Here is a 20,267-nt window from a genome sequence, read left to right as displayed (position 1 = left end):
ACGATTAATTGGACATCATCCATGTAGATGTAACATTCCAAACCTAGTTCTCTAATGAATTTTCCCAATGGTTGGAGGAATATGTTGAACAGCGTTGGAGACATAGCTGATCCCTGTAGTACTTCTATGTCTATTACTTTCCAGTTGCTCATACCTTCCTGCCATTCAACTCTTGTTAGTCTTTTGGAAAGAAACACCTCTATCCATGTCAAGACTTTTCCTTTAAGGCCCAATTCAATGCATCTTGATCTTAGCTGTTCATGTTGGATTAGGTCATAGGCTGCTGAGAGGTCTAGGAGCCTTAATAAAACAGCTTCTCCTTTAGCCTGGTGTTTAAGAACTGAGTCCTATACTGCTACTAATACTGTCTCTGTACTCAGGTGTCTTCTGAACTCTGATTGGGCCTGGTCTAGCTTTGACATGTTTTCTATGAGGTCTGATATTTGTTGGCAGGCCATTTTGTTTCACTATCTATGGCTAGTTAGCTATTGGCCTCTAGGTTATAACATAACATAACTCCAGATTTCTAGACTGCATAACCAAAAAGTTCTATGCGGTTTACAAAAACTTTATCAAAAAGGTACAATGAAAAGTATTAGATCAAAAATTTTGGCAAAAGAAAAGTTTTCAGTTGTTTTCTAAATGGTTCATAAGAAGAAGATGTACGTATTAAATGCCAAAAATCTTTATCATGATGTGCTGCTTGATATGCCAGCGTATGGTCAAGATATTTCTTACTTTTGCATCCTTTAACTGGTGGAAAAATGAACAGAGCGTGTGACTTTCTGCTATTCTTATAAGATGCTATAAGAAATATATCAACTAGAGATGATAGAGCTAATCCAAAAGCAACTTTATAACTCAGACATCCTAACTTGAAAACAACTCATGCCTCCACTGGGAGCCAATGCAGCTCACGATAAAGTGGAGTCACATGGTCGTATTTCTTCAGACCATAAATTAGTCTGACCGAGGTATTCTGTATCAGTTTGAGTCTGGATCCCCAATATAACAACTGGGTGAAATTCAAACAGAGAAAGTTCCCAAAGGACTGTGAACAGTTGCTCATACCTTCCTGCAATCGGTTTAGAAGTGAAGATTCTGGAAGTTGTTGAACTTGATGTTCCATCCAGCATGGGGGTTCTCTGAAGAAGCCTGTTGGCGAAACACGTTAGGACCCACCTGTACCTGCTGTAGCAAGTTGGCTTCCTAAACACTCACAGTTAAGTTTTGCCTATTTTGAGGATCATAGTTTTCACTTAAGCTTTGGACATTTTAAATGGACATTTAATAGAAAAAAGAAGAAAAATAGTACAAGAAGACATTCACCAAAATTTAAATACCTTTCTACCGTTTGAGGATGGTGCAATGATAGACTCTTTAAGGTTTAAAGGCATTTAAAGGCATTTTCATTTTGTTTTTTGTTCCCTTTTTCGTTTTTGTCAGTTTGAGTCTGGCCATATTTTTCTTGGTACTTGACAAGTAGATGATATTGCAATAGTCAAGAAGGCTTAACATTAAAGACTGAACAAGAATTGTAAAGACAGAAATTTCAAAGTATGGTCTGATAACACGTAATTTCCAAAGAGTGTAATATCCCTTACGAATCATAGCATCAGTCTGATTCTTCATGATCAGATGTCGATCAAAAACTATGCCTAATATTTTAATTGTTTAACATATGGTATAAGATGATAAATTTATCTTAATTGATGGTTCAGTGCAGTTCTTTTGTGAGGATGCAAAAAAGAATTTGGTCTTGTCTTGATTCAATTTGAATTTGAATTCCTGCATCCAAGAAACCATTAGATTCAGCATGGACTCAATAATTTGAGTACTGTTGGATAAAATTGTGCTGCATGGGATGATAATTGTGATATCGTCTGCGTAGCTAAACAGTTTCACGCCCAAGTCACTTAATATATAACCCAAGTAAGGTCTTTTCCTTTTATTTTTTAAAACGAGTTTGATGACCTCTGATTTCCATTTAAGTGGAACTTCTCCAGACTGTAATCATTTGTTTAAAATATCTGTGAGGTAGGTTAGTCCCAGGCCCTCAAGATCGCTCATTAGGTATAGTGAACATGGGCCATATTCTGAACAATTTAAGCATCATCCTTTTTGGGCAGAAAACATCAAACAAGATTCAAACTTGTATAAAACAATAAAGTAGTATTCAACAACGCATAATCTAAAAGGTTTAAATCAAGTTTCAAGTTTATTAAATTGTTTGATTAAACGCTTTTCCAATTTCAAAGCGTTTTACATAAAATAAAACAGAATTTAAAATACACTCACTTATACATGACATTCTACTAAACGAACAGGGGATACATCTTTGGACAAGAAAAAAAAAACTGGAAACAACAGGAAAGCGGGGAAGAAATACAATATTTGTTAAAAGAGTACATAAAAGGGAGACAAATTAGGGAAATAAGGGGAAAAATTGAGAGATCAAAAAAAAGGTCATAAGAATGAGTAATAATAGTCTATATTTAAGGGAAAAGAAATTAACTGATATTATTATAAAAGTGAACTGTCAGTTAAAGGCTTCTTTAAAAAGAAGACACTTTAAGTTCTTTTTAAATATTTGCAAATCTTGTTCTAATCTTAAGTACAAAGGGAGAGAGTTCCATAACAATGGTGCAGTAACAGAGAAAATTGAAGCACGGCGGGTTCCGATAATTTTTAAAGAGGGAACATTTAAAGTAGATTGTGAAGCTGATCTGAGAACTCTGGAGGAACTATATGGAATCAGGAGCCTGTCTATGAAAGCAGGAGTAATCTAAAATCATAAAGGCCCATATGACTGAAAATAAATCTGTAGATCAGTTAATTCAATAAACCTCTTTTAAAGAGATTCATTAAATTAATAGGCTGTTTACTTTGCATGTTGTAGCTCTTCCAGTCCTGTCAACACAGAGATATAAGAGAGCTTTCAAACTGTTGATATTGCTTGAAGTTCCATGGATACTTTTTTATCTGTGGACTCTACTCCATGTTTCAAAAGACATGTAAACTATACTTTCATTTTGAAAATTAGCGAGAAAACAGTATATCTTCAACATGTGCATCTACTTTTTCTTTGAAAATCTGAAATGCAATCTACCTGTGTTACTTTCCTCCCATGACCTAAGCATACTTCCTGGAGCACTTCTTCCTAATGCAGCTAAAGCTACTAATGTTATAGAATCTCATGCATGCTTTTAGATGGGTTAAGGCGAGCACTTTTCTGATATTCCTTCTATCCAAATAAATTACCCCACCCCACAAACAATGAATCCCATTCTCTTGCTTCCTAGGAACTAGGTCTGTATGAACAATTTGCTGTTAAAGTATAACCTGGCAGATTGCAACCTGGTTTGAGTTTGGCAGGAAATGCAGATTTTCTCTTCAAATCTGCTGGGAAAATTTGTCAAGTTGTTTGTTTTCCACTGGTTTTGTGGAAAATCCCAAGATGATTTAACAGTTGGCATTTACTCTGGATTTTCTGAAGATCTGCAATAGAAATCTGAGGATTCCGTTTGAATTTTGCTGTAAATAGGGAATATTTTTCCTTAAAATGGGTTCTTTGAATTGCAGATCTGTAGATTTTCTGGAGTTTAAGCCAGGGGAGGATTCTCTTTTTCTGTTCTTTTAAAAGCCCTGAGAGGGCCCTCTTACAGAGAGAGTATTTTACTGCATTGCTTGAGGATTAATAATAAAATGAATTGAAAGAAAAATAACCCAAAGATTTGATGTATAAATTACTAAATATAATGAAGCAGGTTTGTGTGATGATCTTTCCTTTGTGTGTCATAGGTCGCGGTGGCCGTGTTGGAACTCATGGAGGCACCTTGTCTTCCTTTATTGTTAAGAATATTGCACTGGATAAAACTGATGATAGCAACCCTCGAGAGGCCATTTTACGTCATGCAAAGGATGCTGAGGCTAATCCATACTGGGTTGCTCCAGCATATTTCAGGTAAAAACAGGATGTCATTAAAATGACCATTTCCTTATGCAAGAACAGTGTTTTCTTGTAAAATAAGCAGTAAAACTGTTTTAAAAGAAAACATTCTTTAGTAGGAATTACTATTATAGGGCTCCTTTTATCAAGGTGCGCTACGGGGGTTAGGGCGTCAGACATTTCATCACGCGCTAACCCCCACGGCAAGCCAAAATACTAACGCCTCGTCAATGGAGGCATTAGCGACTAGCGCGGCAGGCAGTTTAACGCGCGGTATTCCGCACGTTAAACCCCCTACCGCGCCTTGATAAAAGAACCCCATAGTTTTGGGACATTGAAAGATGATTTTGTAAGTAGAAGTTATTAAAACCTGAAAATTTTCCAGTAGATTTGCTGATATCCATAAGTTCACTTTATTAATCAAGTTTGACAAATTTTGAAACGCTGAGAAACTTTTTATAAAATGATAGGTTGTAATATAATGTCCATTTAAAAGCTTTACCTCAAATTACTCAGCTCTTAAAACTTTCAGGTGATATAAAGATTCATAAATCAGTTCAAATAATTGAACTATGACCTCAGCAGCTACACTCAAAAACAACAACTTAGTTTTGAGACCAACGTAACCAGCCTCCTCATCGATCTTAAGTAATAATCATAATCCAACATTTCACAATAATTTTAGATTCATAAATATAAAGTAGCAAGAGATTTTTACTCATCTCATATAGTCTACGCCAGTGTTCTTCAACCTTTTTACACCCGTGGACCGGCAGAAATAAAAGAATTATTTTGTGGACCAGCAAACTACTAGGACTAAAATTTAAAAATCCCGTTTACGCCCCATCTCTGCGAGCTCGGTCCCCGCAAACCATCTGATCCCATCTGCGCAAGCCACAATTATGATTTTATATTGAAAGTATTTTATTAAAGTATAAAAAGAAACAATATTCTGAACAATTGTGATTTTATAAATACAAATATACAGAGCACGGACCAACAAAACCCCTGTCTCCCCTCCCCTTCACATATATCCCCTCTACTATCAAGAAAACTGAACAAGCCAAGTTATTATAGAATGCTACATAGAAATATCATGCTAACAGAATACTGCAGTCCCCAGTTATGTCTCTAGCAGGATATATAATTCAAATCTGATATATTCTAATGATAAAATAGAAATAAAATTATTTTTTCCTACCTTTTGTTGGCTCTGGTTTCTGCTTTCATCTTCTTTTCACTCTTTTCCTTCCAGCATCTGCTCGTTCCATCCAATGTTTGCCCTCTCCCTCTTCCATATGTATCTGACTTCTTTCTATGCCCCTCTTCCTTGTCCATCCTCCTCTCTCCTTTTTACATAATTCATTCCAGCTTCACTGCCTTCTTCATTTTTATCTCTCCTACACCAGATCTAGCATCTTTATCCCTCTCTCATTTCTCTGCTGACCCCCTTTCCAGCATCAATGTCTCTCTACTTTCTCATTCCTCTCTCTCCCCTTTCTCTCATCTGATCTCTCCATTCCACCCTGACCCCCCTTCCGCTCCTGTAATCTCCCTGCCAGCTGTTTCCTTCCTTTTTTCTTTTTCCCTACCCTCCTTCCTTTTTTTCCTTCTCCCTTCCCTCCTCCCTCTATCCAACATTAACTTTCTTCCCATCCCTTTCCCTCCTCCCCTCCCAGCAGCATCTCTCCTTCTAACTCCCTTCAAGTCCAGTAACAGCTCTCCCTTTATCCAGCACCTTCCCAGCCTCCTACAGTGGCTTCCTCCCCTTCCAGCAGCTCTCGGTACTTGCCTGCAGGAAGTTGCCGGTAAATCACTGCCCTGGCAAATTGGAGAGCTGGTGGGAGGGGAGACAGCCACTGTGAAGGCTCCCCAGGATCTTGTTCGCACACGCTGACCATCTCCGTCCACCTGCACCTGAATCTGCAGCTCTCTCCGGTCTAATCGCAACTTCCCCGTGGCCCTCTTCAGCAACTCGGCAGGGGTGGCGATCAAGACACGCTGCCGACATCGGGACCTTCACTCTCTGAGTCCCGCCTATTTTGTTTCAACTTCCTGTTTCCGAACAGGTGAGACTCGGAGAGGGAAGGCCCCGACGTTGGCAGCCTATCTTAATCGCCTGAGGCTGGGAGGAACATTAATCTGGAGGAACCACAGTCGGCAGGAAATTTAACTGCCGACTTGATCTCGCCGGCCCTGCGCTGACCGGCAGAAATTTTCTGCGGACCGACACCGGTCCGCGGACCGGCGGTTGAAGAACTGTGGTCTACGCGGGGCTTCTACATGAATTCACTTAAGACAGATGAGGAGGCTGGCTACATTGATCTCAAAACTAAGTTGAGTATAACCGCTGAGGTCTTTGTTCAGTTATTTGAACTGATTCATGAATCTTTATATCACCTGAAAGTTTTAAGAGCTGAGTGATTTGAGGTAAAGCTTTGATATGGACATCGATTGATTAGCTTTACCATATATTGCACTATTTGAGCTAAATGAGGAAAGGTTGTAACATAAGGTATTTAATTAAAAGCTATGAATATTTGAAAGTTTTTATTTTTAATGCTTTTTTGTATCATCATTGTTATTAAAAGTCATACTTACTCATTGAGCACCAGTCATGGTTCAGTGGGCTAAGCTATAGTTCAGTTAGCTCAAAAGCCTAGAACACACACAGTATCATAGAGAACAGTTATTGTTGAATGTAGTAAATGATGGTAGATAAAGGCCAGTTGGTCCATCAGTCTGTCCGAGAATCTCGGAGAGAGCGAGAACTCGAAGGCCTTGAGCATGTGCAGATGCTCAAGGCCCAGCAAAAAGAAGATGGCAGATCTTCGGGCACCGGGGGGGGTGGGGGGGAGATGGCAGATCATGCGGGGGAGCAATGCCGATTCTCGGGGGGTGGGGGGGTAGAGCAGCGCCGCTGGCCTCGGGGGGGGGGGGGCGGGGAACATATCTAGTGAGATTCCCTTAGTTCCTATGGGGAAACTCGCTTTGATATACGAGTATTTTGATTTACGAGCATGCTTCTGGAACGAATTATGCTCGTAAAACAAGGTTCCACTATAATTCTTATTCCCACATCCGTTCCTTATTACCTAGTGCTGCAACAGTCCACACAGCCACCAAAATGTGTAAAATTGTTGTTCAAATATATCCGTCCTTCCTATTCTCATTGATGTTTAGGGTTTAACAGTGGTTGCTGTATGCAGATTGCCCCATGTTTCTTGGAAGTCTAATGCATCTATATTACTGCTGTTAGGGTTTATAATTATGACTGAAATAGAGAAAATTATGGTAGATAAAGACCCTATGGCAACAGTTTCCAAACTGTGGGTTGTGATCCCAAATTGGGTCTTAAAATTCTTATTTGGGGTTGCGAGTACATTCACAAATGAAGTTAAAAAAAGAGCATGCTGTCTCTCCAGTGTAGGGGTTCTCAACTCATTCCTTGGGACACATTTAACCAGTCTGGTGTTAAGAATATCCACGATAAATTTGCATGCTTTACCTCCATTATAATGCAAAATAGCTCATTCATATTCATTATGGGTATTTTGAAAACCTTCCTGGCTAGGTGTGTCACAAGGAGGACAGTGGAGAACCCTTGCTCTACTGTCTGTTCCTAATTAGCAGCTAGCCTACATCTACTTTCACTCCTTTCACCAGCTGATCATGCTGTTGTCCTGGACATCCCCTGCCACTAATTATTCTACAGTCACAGGCCTCCCTTGTCACCACTTATTCAGCAGCCTCCCCTGCTGCTGATTATGTTGTGCCCCTTGATCCAAGCAGCCAATCATGCTGCAGTCTCAGGACTTCCCTAATGCTGATCACGCCACTGTCCTGGGCCACTCCTGCAGTAGATATGCTTCTGTCTTGGATCTCCTCTGTATATACAGTAGCTACCAGCATTAGCTGTTGTCATCTTTCCCTTCCTCCTTCCCTCCCTCTAATGATCACTATTAAGCCAACAGGAGAAGGAAATCTTCTAAGGCATCCCTGATGTTTTCTCCTTCAGGCCTGCTCTGAATGGCAATGCTGAAAAGGGGACTAGCAGAGAAGGGGATTGAAAAAGACAGGGCGGGGAAGGGGGTGAACCTTGAGTAGAGAGGATGTCAGCCTTTGAGCTAGTCATGAGGAATGGATAAATGATTAAAGCTTTGGGGAGTGATGCAGCAAGTCTGGAGGATAATATTGAAGATTAATAGTAATTGTCTATGGGGAAAGAACAGGGATAAGAGAGTGAGAGGATGAGCCTGCAGGGAGAGAAGAATGAGGGTATGAAAGAGAAGGAGTGATTTGGGCTAATGGATGTGTAAACCTTACCAGGAAGATAAAAGGGATGATTTAAAAAAAAGGGGGGGGGGGGCAGGGGAGAGTTGTTTGAATCTGGAGCATGAGGGAGAAGGGATGAGCTAGGGGTGGAATGGTTAAGTCTTAGGAAGGCAAAAAGGTGTGAGAGACGGGAATGAGACTGTAGGAGGGTCACTGATAAAAAAAAAAAAAGAATGAATCTGGGAAGATGAGCCTAGGGAGAAAACAGTAGATTGAGGGATGTGAGAAAAAAAGACTGAGCCTGGGAGGAAGAGCAATGCTTGAATATGGGAGAATCTCAGATTTCAATTAAAGGTTAAGAGGGAGGATGATTTCAAAGGAATAAAAGGGAAAGTGGAGTGGAGGTGTTGCCTAGTGGTTAGAACTGCTGCCTCAGCACCCTGAGGTTGTGAGTTCAATCTCAGCCTGCTCCTTGACTCTGGCAAGTCACTTAATCCCTCCATTACCCCAGGTACAACAGTTAGATTGTGAGCCTGCCAGGAAAATACTTAAGAATACCTGATTTTTTTTGTTTGTTTGTTTGTTTTTTTTGAATTTATGAATCGATTAAATCTAAGTGATGTATAAAAACATTTACATCCACAGTTTCAAACACAAACAAACATTATAAAATGCAGTGTATTATAAACTGCTTTAGATGAATCTCTTCATGGAAAAGGCAGTTAGTAAATCCCAATAAATAAATAAAGTAAAGGAAGGGGAAATTGTAGAGAGGACAGAGATGAGAAGGGGGTGAGATAGGGAATGAAGGAAAGGAGAGGGTGATTAAAAACATAAGGAAAAGGTCAATGTTTGTAGAGGTAGTCAGATAAAGGTGGTGGAGGAAAGGTGTGGCTTATACTTTACACCCATTGAAACCCACTGCACCCGGTCAAATACTTCCCCTGCTGTCACTCACATATTGTGTTACACATCTACCCTAAAGACATTCACTCAATTACACACCCAGCCTCATCCATTCTCAATTCACATCTAGAACTAGATGCACTAAACAGGATCGGTAAGATGGGTGGGTCCGCTCTGATCCGATTTTTGGCCGATTCTAAAAGAGCTATTGATGCACAAAATTTTGCATGCAAATGATTCGCACGGAGGTTCATCATAATCCCCATCTCTCCCGTCTGATTAACTGCTATGAGAGCAACTCTCACACATGTGCAGAGCCGGCAGGGGAAGCCCGAACAGCTGAGAGGCATGGGGTGCCTCCTGCCACTCAGCTGTTCAGGACAGGAAATGCTATGCAAAGACCTGAAGATGGAATGGATAGCTAATACATGCCAGAGTTCATATAAGATTTTTGTAGTTTTAGGTGCTACATGTGACTAGCCAAGCACACTCATTGACAAAACATTCTTCACTAATTAAGTTGGGGCCATTTTGAAACCAATAGAGCTGAAGGAAAGCCAACAAATATCTTCCTACTTAGGGCCATGATGCCAAACAAGTTTCTCAACTTCCATCCTCACCAGAACACCTGGCCTCAGTCACACATGCAGAAAACAGAGAAAGATCCTTTTCAAATACAGACCCACAAACTAAAAGTACTAAAGTATACAAATAAAACCCTAAGATACCAGACTCTGCACATAGTACAACACAAGAGAAATAGAAGGAAATGCATTTCTTCCTGAACAGTCCAGAATATAAAGACAACAGATATAAATTTTCAAGATTGATATATTTCAATTGAAAATAAAAACATTTTCCTACCTTTGTTATCTGGTGATTTTATTTTTCGGATCATCTTGTTCCCCGTGCCTGCGCTCTCTTATCTCTATTTCCAAGGTCTTCTTATGCATTTGCTGTTTCTTTCCTCTTCTCTTTTTGCACAACATCCATCTTTGGCTCTGAATTTTCATATTCAGCTTTCTCCCATTTTTCTGCCTCCATCCCAAATCCAGTTACCTTTCCATTTCTTCCCCTCTCCTCCATCAATGTGCACCATCTCTACCCTCTCTTCTCTTCTGCTTCCCTCCTCCATCAATGTGTACCATCTTTTCCTTCTCTTCTATCCCTCTCGTTTTCATTCATATGCACTATCTCCCCTCTCTTCTCTTCCACTTCCCTCCATCCATGTGCACCACCACCTCCTCCCTTTCTTTTACATTCCCCTCTCCTCCATCCATGTGCACTATCTCCTTCCTCTTCCTTCATGTGCCTTCTCAAATTCCTCTCTTCCCTCCTCCACTTTTGGACAAGGAACCTGAGGATTAGCCAATAAAGGAGAGTTCTCAATTGAATATTGTGAATTGCTAACCTTGTGGCATGATTGAAGTTAGTCCAATCCAAAATTAGGTAAGTCCCTCCTATTTGTACCCTTCTTCCCCACTGCCAACTCTAGACTCCATCCCTTCTATCTTGCGCCTGGAACAGACTGCGTGAGTCATTATGTCAAGCTCTAACTCTAGCAGTATTCAAATCCAAGCTAAAAGCTCACTTTTTGAGGCTACTTTTAACTCCTAACTCTCACTCGCCATAAGATACCTATGTCCATCTTACCATTCTCTCTGTAAGAAACTCCCCCAACCAGTGGCGTACCTAGGATATGTGGCACCCGGGGCCCATCATTTTTGACACCCCCCCCATCTATATGAAAAATATGATTTTTAGTAACAATTCACATATCACATAACAAGAGTATACCTAGGAAAAGGCAGCATCTTAAACACTGCAGTGAGCACTAGAACACCAACACATACATTGTAAGACTAAAAAAGCCAGATCCCGCACAGTCAATTGATCCTGTAGTCAATGCCAACTGAAAACTATGTTCTTTTCATACACACAGAGATACACCCTCGCCCAATATGGAATAATCACAAACTAAAAATAGAAATATGTAGACAAAAGTTAAACTGAACCGCCAAGAAACCAGACCCTGGATACAATGCAACACCATAAAAACAGTAACACATGTCCTCTAATACAGTGCAAAATATAAAGACAGTAGATGTAAATTTGAAAAAACTGATATATAACAATCACCACTTTACAAATTAACAAATAAAAATAAAACAAATGAGAAATAAAAAAATACCATTTTATTGGACTAATCCCCATAAGATCTGTCCCCATCCCCACAAACAACCTGATTCCATCCACACAAGCCTTGAATTGTTTATATTAAAGTATAAAAAGAAACAATATTCTGTACAATTGTCAATTTATAAATCAGCGTCTCTTCCCCATTTCCCTTCAGCGTCCTCAGCCCACTCTCTCCACTTTCCTTCAGCGCACGCACATAAAAACAAGCAAGTAATTTTATATCATTTTCATTCTATTCATTCATAGAAATTAAAGTCTAAATAATGCCAGTCACATAACAAAACATGATTTTACAAAAATAATTCCCTGCACAGACAAGCCTGAAAGGATTACTAGATGTCCCTTCAGATCAAGGGTCAGACACATTCGAAACAATAACTAGATGTCTTTCAGCAGCTCACCTCCCTCCCCCTTACCTTTGTGGCCAAGTCAAAATGATCTACCAACAATAAAATTTTAAAAACACAAAGCACACAGAGAAAATTTATATTCATTTATATTCTGCTGGTTTTCAAAGAGGTCAAGGCAGATGACTTTATGCAATGTCACCTCAGTAACAACTATACAAAAATAGACAAATATACCCCCTCCCTTTTTACTAAACCGCGCAGGGTTTTTAGCGCAGGGAACTGTGCTGAATGCCCCACGCTGCTCTTGACGCTCATAGGCTCCCTGCGCTAAAAAATGCTATTGCAGTTTAGTAAAAGGGGGCCATAGTGCAAAATATAGACAGCATATATAAATTCTCAAAACGGACACATTTTGATCACTAAATTGAAAATATTGTAAAATCATTTTTCCTACCTTTGGTAATTTCATCAGTCTCTGGTTGCACTTTATTCTTCTGACTGTGCATCCAATATTTCTTCCCTTCTTTCAGCCTCCTGTATGCTTCTTCGCCAGACCTCATTCCCTCCCCAAACTTTTTCTTTGTTTCACCCTGCCCCCTTTTTTTCTTTCTGGCTCCCTGTCCCCCCCTTTTTTTCTTTATCCCTGCCCTCCCCTCCCCCATGCCACCATCATTGGGAAAATGCTGCCACCGCCGCTGGGGAATAGGCTGCCACTTCCGCCATCGGGAACAGGCCGGCGCCGAGTTCACCCTGCTTCTCTTCCTCACGGGGCCGACCAACTCTCGCCGCCCAACGTCAATTCTAACGTCAGAGAGGATGTTCTGGGACAGCCAGGCAGCGATTGGCTGGCTCAGAATGTCCTCTCCGACGTCAGAATTGACGCGGGCGGCGAGAGTTGGTCGGCCCCTTAGGGAAAAGCAGAGAGAACTCGGCGCTGGCCTGTTCCCGATGGCGGCGGTGACACTCAAGTGGCTAAAGAGCCGCAGTTTACCGGCCTAGGGAGAACACTGGAGGGTGGCCAGCTGTGCACCCCCTTGGGGCGTAAACACGGGGTGGACCGCCCCCCCACCCCCACCTTGGTATGCCACTGTCTGTACCTCACTCCCTCCCTATGACCAAAAATGTTCCTTTCTTCCATTCCTGTGTACACAACAATCTCTTTCCCTCCCTTCCTCTCTCCCAAGTCCATGCCTTCTGTGTCCAAAAACGCACTCCCTCCCCCACCTCTTTCCCTCCCTTCCTCCATCCTCTCTCCCAAGTTCATGCCTTGTGTCCAAAATGCACTCCCTCCCCCCTTTTGTGTTCCGGGTTTGCCTCCTAGCCCTCATCTTAGCAACTTTCTCAGCAAAATACAACTCGAGCCGCGAGGCTCATCTTCTGCTCCTACCTGCCCTGCCGCGCACACATAGCCGACCGTAAGTCTTTCCCGATGTCAGCGCTGACGTCGGAGGGAGGGCTTAAGCAAAGCCTGCCCTCCGACATCAGCGCTGACATCAGGGAAGACTTCCGGTCAGCTATGTGTGCGTGGCAGGGCAGGTAGGAGCAGAAGACGAGCCTCGCGGCTCGAGTTATATTTAACCCCGCGGGTCCCCCGTCGTCCCCGTTCAGCTCTCTCCTGTGCACCCTTTGGGGCTTGCACCCGGGGCGGAGCGCCCCCCCCGCCCCCCTCCCTAGGTATGCCACTGCCCCCAATCCCTATATGTCCTGTTAGTCTAAATTAGATTGTAAGCTCTTCTGAGCAGGGATAATCTATTATGTGTTAAATGTACATATGCAGCTCTGCGTACACCTTTCAGTACTTTAGAAATGATAAATAGTAGTAACATTAGAAGCTCAGCTGGCCAATATCAGCATGCAGTTGCCATCTTGAATCCCTGGGAGAACTATCTTCTTTGATCCTTTTGTTGTAAAATGTTTTATCCCAAGACAAGCAGGCAGCATATTCTCACATATGGGTCACATCATCCATGGAGCCCCGGTACGGACACTTTAAAAGTGCATTGCCACTCTGGCATTGAAGCATCGGTGTTCCAAACCCCAGTCCTCATCTGATCAACGTCATACGTCTTCTTCCAGGCACTCTGACAGGAGCTCCATGAAGTATGGGATGGTGTCTCAAAAGAGAAAACATTCTGAGACCCCCAACACCAGACCAGCACTGATCGAAGCACTGTTCTTCTCTGCTACAGGACTCTGATTTGCAAGATGATGCTGAATGCTGATGATTCATTCTCCTGCATCAAAATCTCCAAGACATTCTCCAGCTAGAGCTGCTTTTCCTACCAAAAAGCTTTCTTTCACTAGATTTATATGACAAATGGAAAAGGATTATTCGGTGAAGTTGGAGGCTGATTCTAAGTACAGTGAAGAGTTTCTCGAAACCTTAGATTACGATCATCCTCCTAAGGACATGATCAAGCTCCCTTTGCTTGGGATTTTAAGAGAGACTTTTTACAAGAATCTGGAATCATCCCTCTCAGTACTGTTGGCTCTTAGGAAATTGGATTCTCTCTACAAGATAATATCTCTCCCGGAATTTAATAAACTTCAACTCCTTTATCAATCCCTTGTCGTGGAGTATACTCTGAAAAAATATATACTGTCCAAAGTTTATGCGTCGGTTCCTTCTGGTAGGGAGGGCGTACTATGGCGAGATTTGGTCGAAGACTACCAAAATTCCATGTTGGCTAATAGAGCTGTCAACTACAATTTCTTCTCCTCATGCTACTTGAAGCATCTCATGAAACAGTTTTCTGCATATCACAAATATTCCATCTTGTAAGTTGAAGGGTTTTCAACATCTCATGAGCACTGTTCTGCAATTGAGGAAGTATCTTGTGCGTTCAGCTTATGACATCTTTGAGCTCATGTCCAGAACCTCTTCTATGTCTGTAGCCATGAGGAGACTAGCATGGCTTAGAGACTCTGATTTGGACGTTAACCTGCAGGACAGACTAGCCAACGTTTCTTGCTTAGGGGACAAACTTTTTGAGGATTCGGCGGATACAGCAACCCAAAACTCTCAGCTTATGCGACTCGATGGAACATCTTGGTTAAACCCAAGTCCAAACCCTCATCATCGAGATCTTTCAGGCCTGCTTCTTCTTATCAGAGGCATTTTTCAGCCAAAGCCTCTGCTCCAGTGAGGCCTCGGCAGAAGAAGCAAAAGCAGCAGCATCCTCCCAAGACCCAACCAGCTGCTCCTGCCATGTTTTCTCAGTCTTTTTGACCTGCTGATAGAAAGCATAGTTTCAGTCCCTCTAACTCAGCCTCTTCCTCAGCCAATTGGAGGTCGCCTTCAACTCTATTTCCATCGTTGGGAGCTCATCTCCTCTGATCTCTGGGTTCTGAAAATCATTCGGGAGGGTTACTCTCTACATTTCATCACCATCCCTCCAGATCATCCTCCAAGAGAGTCTGCTTCCAACCCTCACCATTCCTCTCTTCTTCAGGAGGTTCACTCCCTTCTTCTCCTCAATGTCATCGAAGAAGGCCCTGTAGATCAGAAGAACCAGGGGTTTTACTCCTGCTATTTTCTAGTTGTGAAGAAGACAGGAGGTCCCCGCCTGATTTTAGATCTCAAAGCCTTCAACAAGTTTTTGATCAGAGAAAAGTTTCACATGCTCTGTTTAGCCACCCTATATCCTCTCCTGGCTCGAAACAATTGTCTATGCTCTCTGGATCTCAAGGAAGCCTATACTCATATTGCAATTCACCCAGCTTCTAGAAAATTCCTCAGATTTCGAGTGGCACATCACCACTACCAATACAAGGTCCTACCATTCAGCCTGGCATCGTTGCCCAGAGTCTCCACCAAGTGCCTGGTTGTGGTGGCAGCAGCCTTAAGGTCTCACGGTCTTCAAGTTTTCTCCTATCTGGATGATTGGCTCATAAAAGACCCTTCAAGTCAAGAGGTAGTTCTTTTGACCAATCGAACCGTCTTGTTTCTTCAGAACTTGGGTTTCGAGATCAACTTCCCAAGTCACAGCTTCGTCTATCTCAAAGGCTTCAGTTCATCGGGGCTCTTCTCAACACTACTCAGATGAGAGCGTTCCTTCCACTGGATCGTCAGAGCACTTTACTTCAAATCTGTCAAAAGATGGAACAGCTCCAGTCCATTTCAGCCAGACAAATGATGGTTCTTCTGGGTCACATGGCTTCCACAGTTCACGTAAGTCCTCTGCGAAGGCTCTATCTCAGAACACCTCAATGGACTCTAGCCTCAGGTCTTGCAACACACTTCTGTGACTGTATCGTCGACAGTCGCTTCAGTGGTAGATGATCTCATCCAATCTCTCCAGAGGTCTTCTGTTTCACAAGCCTCCTCATCAAAAGGTTTTGACAACGGATGCGTCCACTTATGCCTGGGGGGCACATCTGGATGATCTTCAGACTCAAGGTCATTGGTCCACCAGAGAGCAGAAGTTCCATATCAATCTTCTGGAACTCAGAGCGATTTATTATCCGAAGTTTCTGCTAAAAGTCGTCACTGAATTTCATCTCATCAATCAAGTGTGCTTCCAGTGTTTTTCCCTAAGCCTCATTCTCACTCAGGAGAAACAGCTCTTCATACTCTGGATTGCAAGCGAGCTTTGGCCTATCTCAACAGAACAAAGCTGCATAGACCATCTCCTCAACTTTTCATGTCCTATGATCCTAACAAGGTGGGGCATCCTGTTTCCAAGAGAACAATTTCCAACTGGTTGGCTTCCGTATACTGTTCTGTTATGCTCAAGCTGGACTGCAACTGGAGAGTCGAGTCACAGCCCATAAAGTTAGAGCTATGGCAGCTTCAGTAGCTTTCCTTAGATCTATCCCTATTAACAAAATCTGCAAAGCTGCTACTTGGTCCTCAGTTCATACATTCACCTCACATTACTGTCTGGAATCTTTTTCCAGGCAGGATTGGCACATCAGCCAGTCAGTATTACAAAATTTATTTTCCTAAAGGCCAACACTCCCACCATCCCATTCTGGTTAGCTTGGAGGTCACCCATATGCTGCCTGCTTGTGCTGGGATAAAGCACAGTTACTTACCATAACAGGTGTTATCCAGGGACAGCAGGCAGATATTCTCACAACCCATCCACCTCCCCTGGTTGGCTTCTTAGCTGGTTACTGAACTGAGGGAACGCGCGCCGATTGTCGGGCAGGAAGGCACTCGCGCATGCACGGTGCGTGCTATCGTGAACTTTCTAAGATCTTAAAGTGGCGATGCATTTTTAAAGTGACTGTACCAAGGCTCTGTGGATGACATCACTCATGTGAGAATATCTGCCTGCTGTCCCTGGATAACACCTGTTACAGTAAGTAACTATGCTATTTGTCTTACCTGTAAAAATGCATTATCCTGTCTCTCTCTTTATCTCAATCTTTCTATTTTACAGGGTTTTTGGTTTTTTTTACAGCTATGCAAACTAACATCATTGTAATAAAACCTATAATTTGCATATGTATTATGTCATCACCAAGCCTAGCTTTTTATATACTGATGAAGGAACCCAAACTCTCAAAAGTTCATTAGAAGTCTCTTATATAAGTTCAATTAAAAGGTGTTACACACATCTTGTTTATTGACCCTTATTTCTATGCTTAAATCAGTGAAAGTTTCAAAAATTGCATTCTGTGCAATATAAATAATAAACTAATTGTTCATTGTAACTACTATGAACAAGGAATGCGGGAAGCACATCTGGCAGCGCTATACAAGTAGAAATGATTAGTAGTAGTAGGACAGTTGAAATAGAATAATAAGGAGCTTTGTGGCTCAATAAATGTGTTTCACTGACATATTTGTGTTGAGGATGATTACTGAGCACAATATTAATCAATTATTTTGCTAAGTCTTAACAAAGGTAGTTTGTAGGTATGTAAGTAAAAAGTTAGACAGAACACCCTATCTCTAAAAACAAATTGTATTTCTATTGTGGAAAGTACATATTCACTAATCTAGCAATTGATTGTTTGTTATTATTATACTGTTTTCTTCCATGTGTCGTCAGAAATGAAAATTATTTGAAAGAAGGTTTTATGGAGGCATGAGAATTATGAATAGCTTAATTTTTGTATTTTTGTTAGGCTTCAGAAGGGAATATACACTGTGCTTTGAGTTTTCAGTTTCTCTTTGAAATAACAAAATAAGGTAACATAGTAAAAAAAATATTGTTTCCCAGATGCACAGGTAATTTAGTGTGCTGTGTCCATTAATCTCATCATTTGTATATTAGGTTGCATCTCTGACACCTGTGGTGTACTAGTCATGAAAGTTTTAAAAGGAAGACGTATTCCAGAAGGCTCACAGGCCCACACATGGACAGATTTGGTTACGGTTTCATGTTAACAGATGTAGCTGGAGGGGAAAAGTGAGCTGATTGTAAAATGGTATGGCAGCTGGTCCAAGATGGTATTAGCTTACACATTACAGAGGGATGTGTGTATGAGGAAGAGAGAGGTTGAACAATAGTCCATTGCTTTGTCTTGCCAAGTAAACTTCCATTATTATTACTTCTTCAACTTACATATTCTGTAAGGATAATTGAAAAAAACATTTCTTCAGGTAAAACAGTGTTTGTGTGCAGAAATGCCCCAAACAAGACCATTTTGACATGAGAGGGGCTAATCTTGTAATGGATTGGCCACCCAGACATGGCAACAGAGCAGTGGGGCACCTTGTAGGGCACTGATGTGAACTTCACAAAAAGGGTACCAGATAAGCATCTCACTTGAACTTTCTTATAGGTTATGGTGAGCCCCCTAAAGTCCACTGTACCCACCTTGTAGTGATGTTATAGTGATGCTTGTCATTGATGCGACTTGTTTGTCATATGTAATTTTACATTTTGTATGTAAATGTGTAACTCGCCCTGGATAAGGGTGGGAGATAAATAAATAAAACCTGTCTGCAACCCCAATAGCCCTTATGGCTGCAGGTAGCACCTATATGGCAGTAGAGTAGGATTTGGAGGGGTTTTGATGGGCACACATGTTCCACCATAAATGTAGTGGTTAGAGTGGCTTATGGGCCTGGGTCCTCCTCTCTATGGTTCACTAGCCTACCCTTCAGGCTATTTAAGACACCTGTGAGCGGCTCTACTAGGCTTTCCTATACCAGGTGCTGATTTTCTGATCTTTGGGGGGTGTGAGAAGGGCCAGTGAACACTGGAGGAGTGTGTGTAGGTCTTTACTATACCTCTGAAGTGGTTATCTGGTCACGTTGGATATCTTTTTGGCACTAATACCTGTTTTTACATCATCTAACTCATAACATTTAAGTTTCGTCCAGGATGTCTAGTAAAACATTTGATTATCCCTGCAGGACAACTAAGGGCTCCTTTTACTAAGGTGCGTTAGCGTTTTTAGCGCACGCAGGAAATTACCGCATGCCACACTGCGTGCTATGCTTCTAGAACTAACGCCAGCTCAGTGCTGGCGTTAAGGTCTAGCATGCGCGGCAATGTAGCGCGGGCTATTCCGCACATTAAAGCCCTAGCGCACCTTAGTAAAAGGAGCCCTAAGTCTAAGTCGACCCCCATTCTGCCCACATACTGCCCTAACCACTCCTCCAGATATGCCCCTTTCAGCTCTGGATGCACAGGAGCATTCAGAGGCATAAAAAGACCCATGATATGTCCAGAAAATCTGTTTGATTATCGGCACTTGGAGAACCTGCCTTTTAGGTCGTCCAAGTGCTGACCTGGGTGGATTTTAGACATGTTTAAGTTTTGATTATGAGCCCCTTGTTTAATATCTCATAAATAAGATCCAATAATTGTTGAATGGAAACAATTAGACGTCATCTGAATAGCAGTATTAAGACATCCCTAACTGTTGAATGTCAGAATCAAATGTATTTTAAAAAAATCATTAAATAAAACCAGAAATAATGGTGATTCTTGAGGTACTTCACGTTTCATTGTCCAAAGTTAATTGATTGCCTCCTTTTTTTTTTTTTTTTAAACCCGTGAATCAGTCATAAATGTTACCTGTAACACTTAAATCTCTTAATTTCAGAAGGTCATGCTCAACCAAATCAAAGGTGGGAAACAAATCAATTTGCATCACAATTGCCTGACTTCCTTTATGAAGTGCCATCTCTATTTCCTGGCACAATGGCCCAGATTCTCTAAAGGGTGCAGAGATCAGCAGTGCCTAACTGAAATTCGCATGAAAGTTAATTTTTTTAATTGAGTTTTACTGGTGTTTTTTGTGGGGGGGGGTTAAATTCTTTATTCATTTTCAATATTTTCAATAAGTGCAATACAAATTAAATACATTTTATATTTGACATCACTTAATACTTTTTCAAGAAACAAATCAATCTATATCCCTCCCCCACCCTATCCCATAACTATTATAAATTTTTTATTTAATAATCAAATCTTCAAAAAGCTCATTATTTTTTAAATTATAAACACCATTAAAACTAAAAACAAACAAACAAAAAACATTAATTAAAGTTCTAGTTAGGCATCACTAGGTGCTTGGTGACTCATAATCCCAGGCGTCTTAACTGAAAAGTAGACGTGATTAAGAGCGGAGTATAGGTATGGTTTGAGTTAAGTGCCTGTATTATAGGTGAGAAAAACACT

The 20,267-nt window shown here is 41.4% G+C and overlaps 1 protein-coding gene across 5 annotated transcripts in view; it reads left to right on the top strand.

The window, feature by feature from the left end:
- Positions 1-20,267, top strand: part of WDR70 (WD repeat domain 70) — a 305,235-nt gene that overhangs the window by 281,556 nt on the left and 3,412 nt on the right. For 4 of the 5 annotated variants that reach the window (XM_033932685.1, XM_033932678.1, XM_033932670.1 and 1 more), the window contains exon 17: positions 3,802-3,964. In XM_033932685.1, coding sequence (XP_033788576.1) covers positions 3,802-3,964 — 163 coding nt within the window. Of the gene's footprint in view, positions 1-3,801; positions 3,965-17,906; positions 18,563-20,267 lie in introns of those variants that run through there. The other variant, XM_033932697.1, reaches the window with a different exon arrangement.

This window comes from Geotrypetes seraphini, chromosome 1 (genome assembly GCF_902459505.1).
Source record: "Geotrypetes seraphini chromosome 1, aGeoSer1.1, whole genome shotgun sequence".
NCBI classification, from domain to species: domain Eukaryota; kingdom Metazoa; phylum Chordata; class Amphibia; order Gymnophiona; family Dermophiidae; genus Geotrypetes; species Geotrypetes seraphini.
Note: the sequence above shows the minus strand (reverse complement) of the source record. Positions and strands in the feature narration are given on the sequence as shown.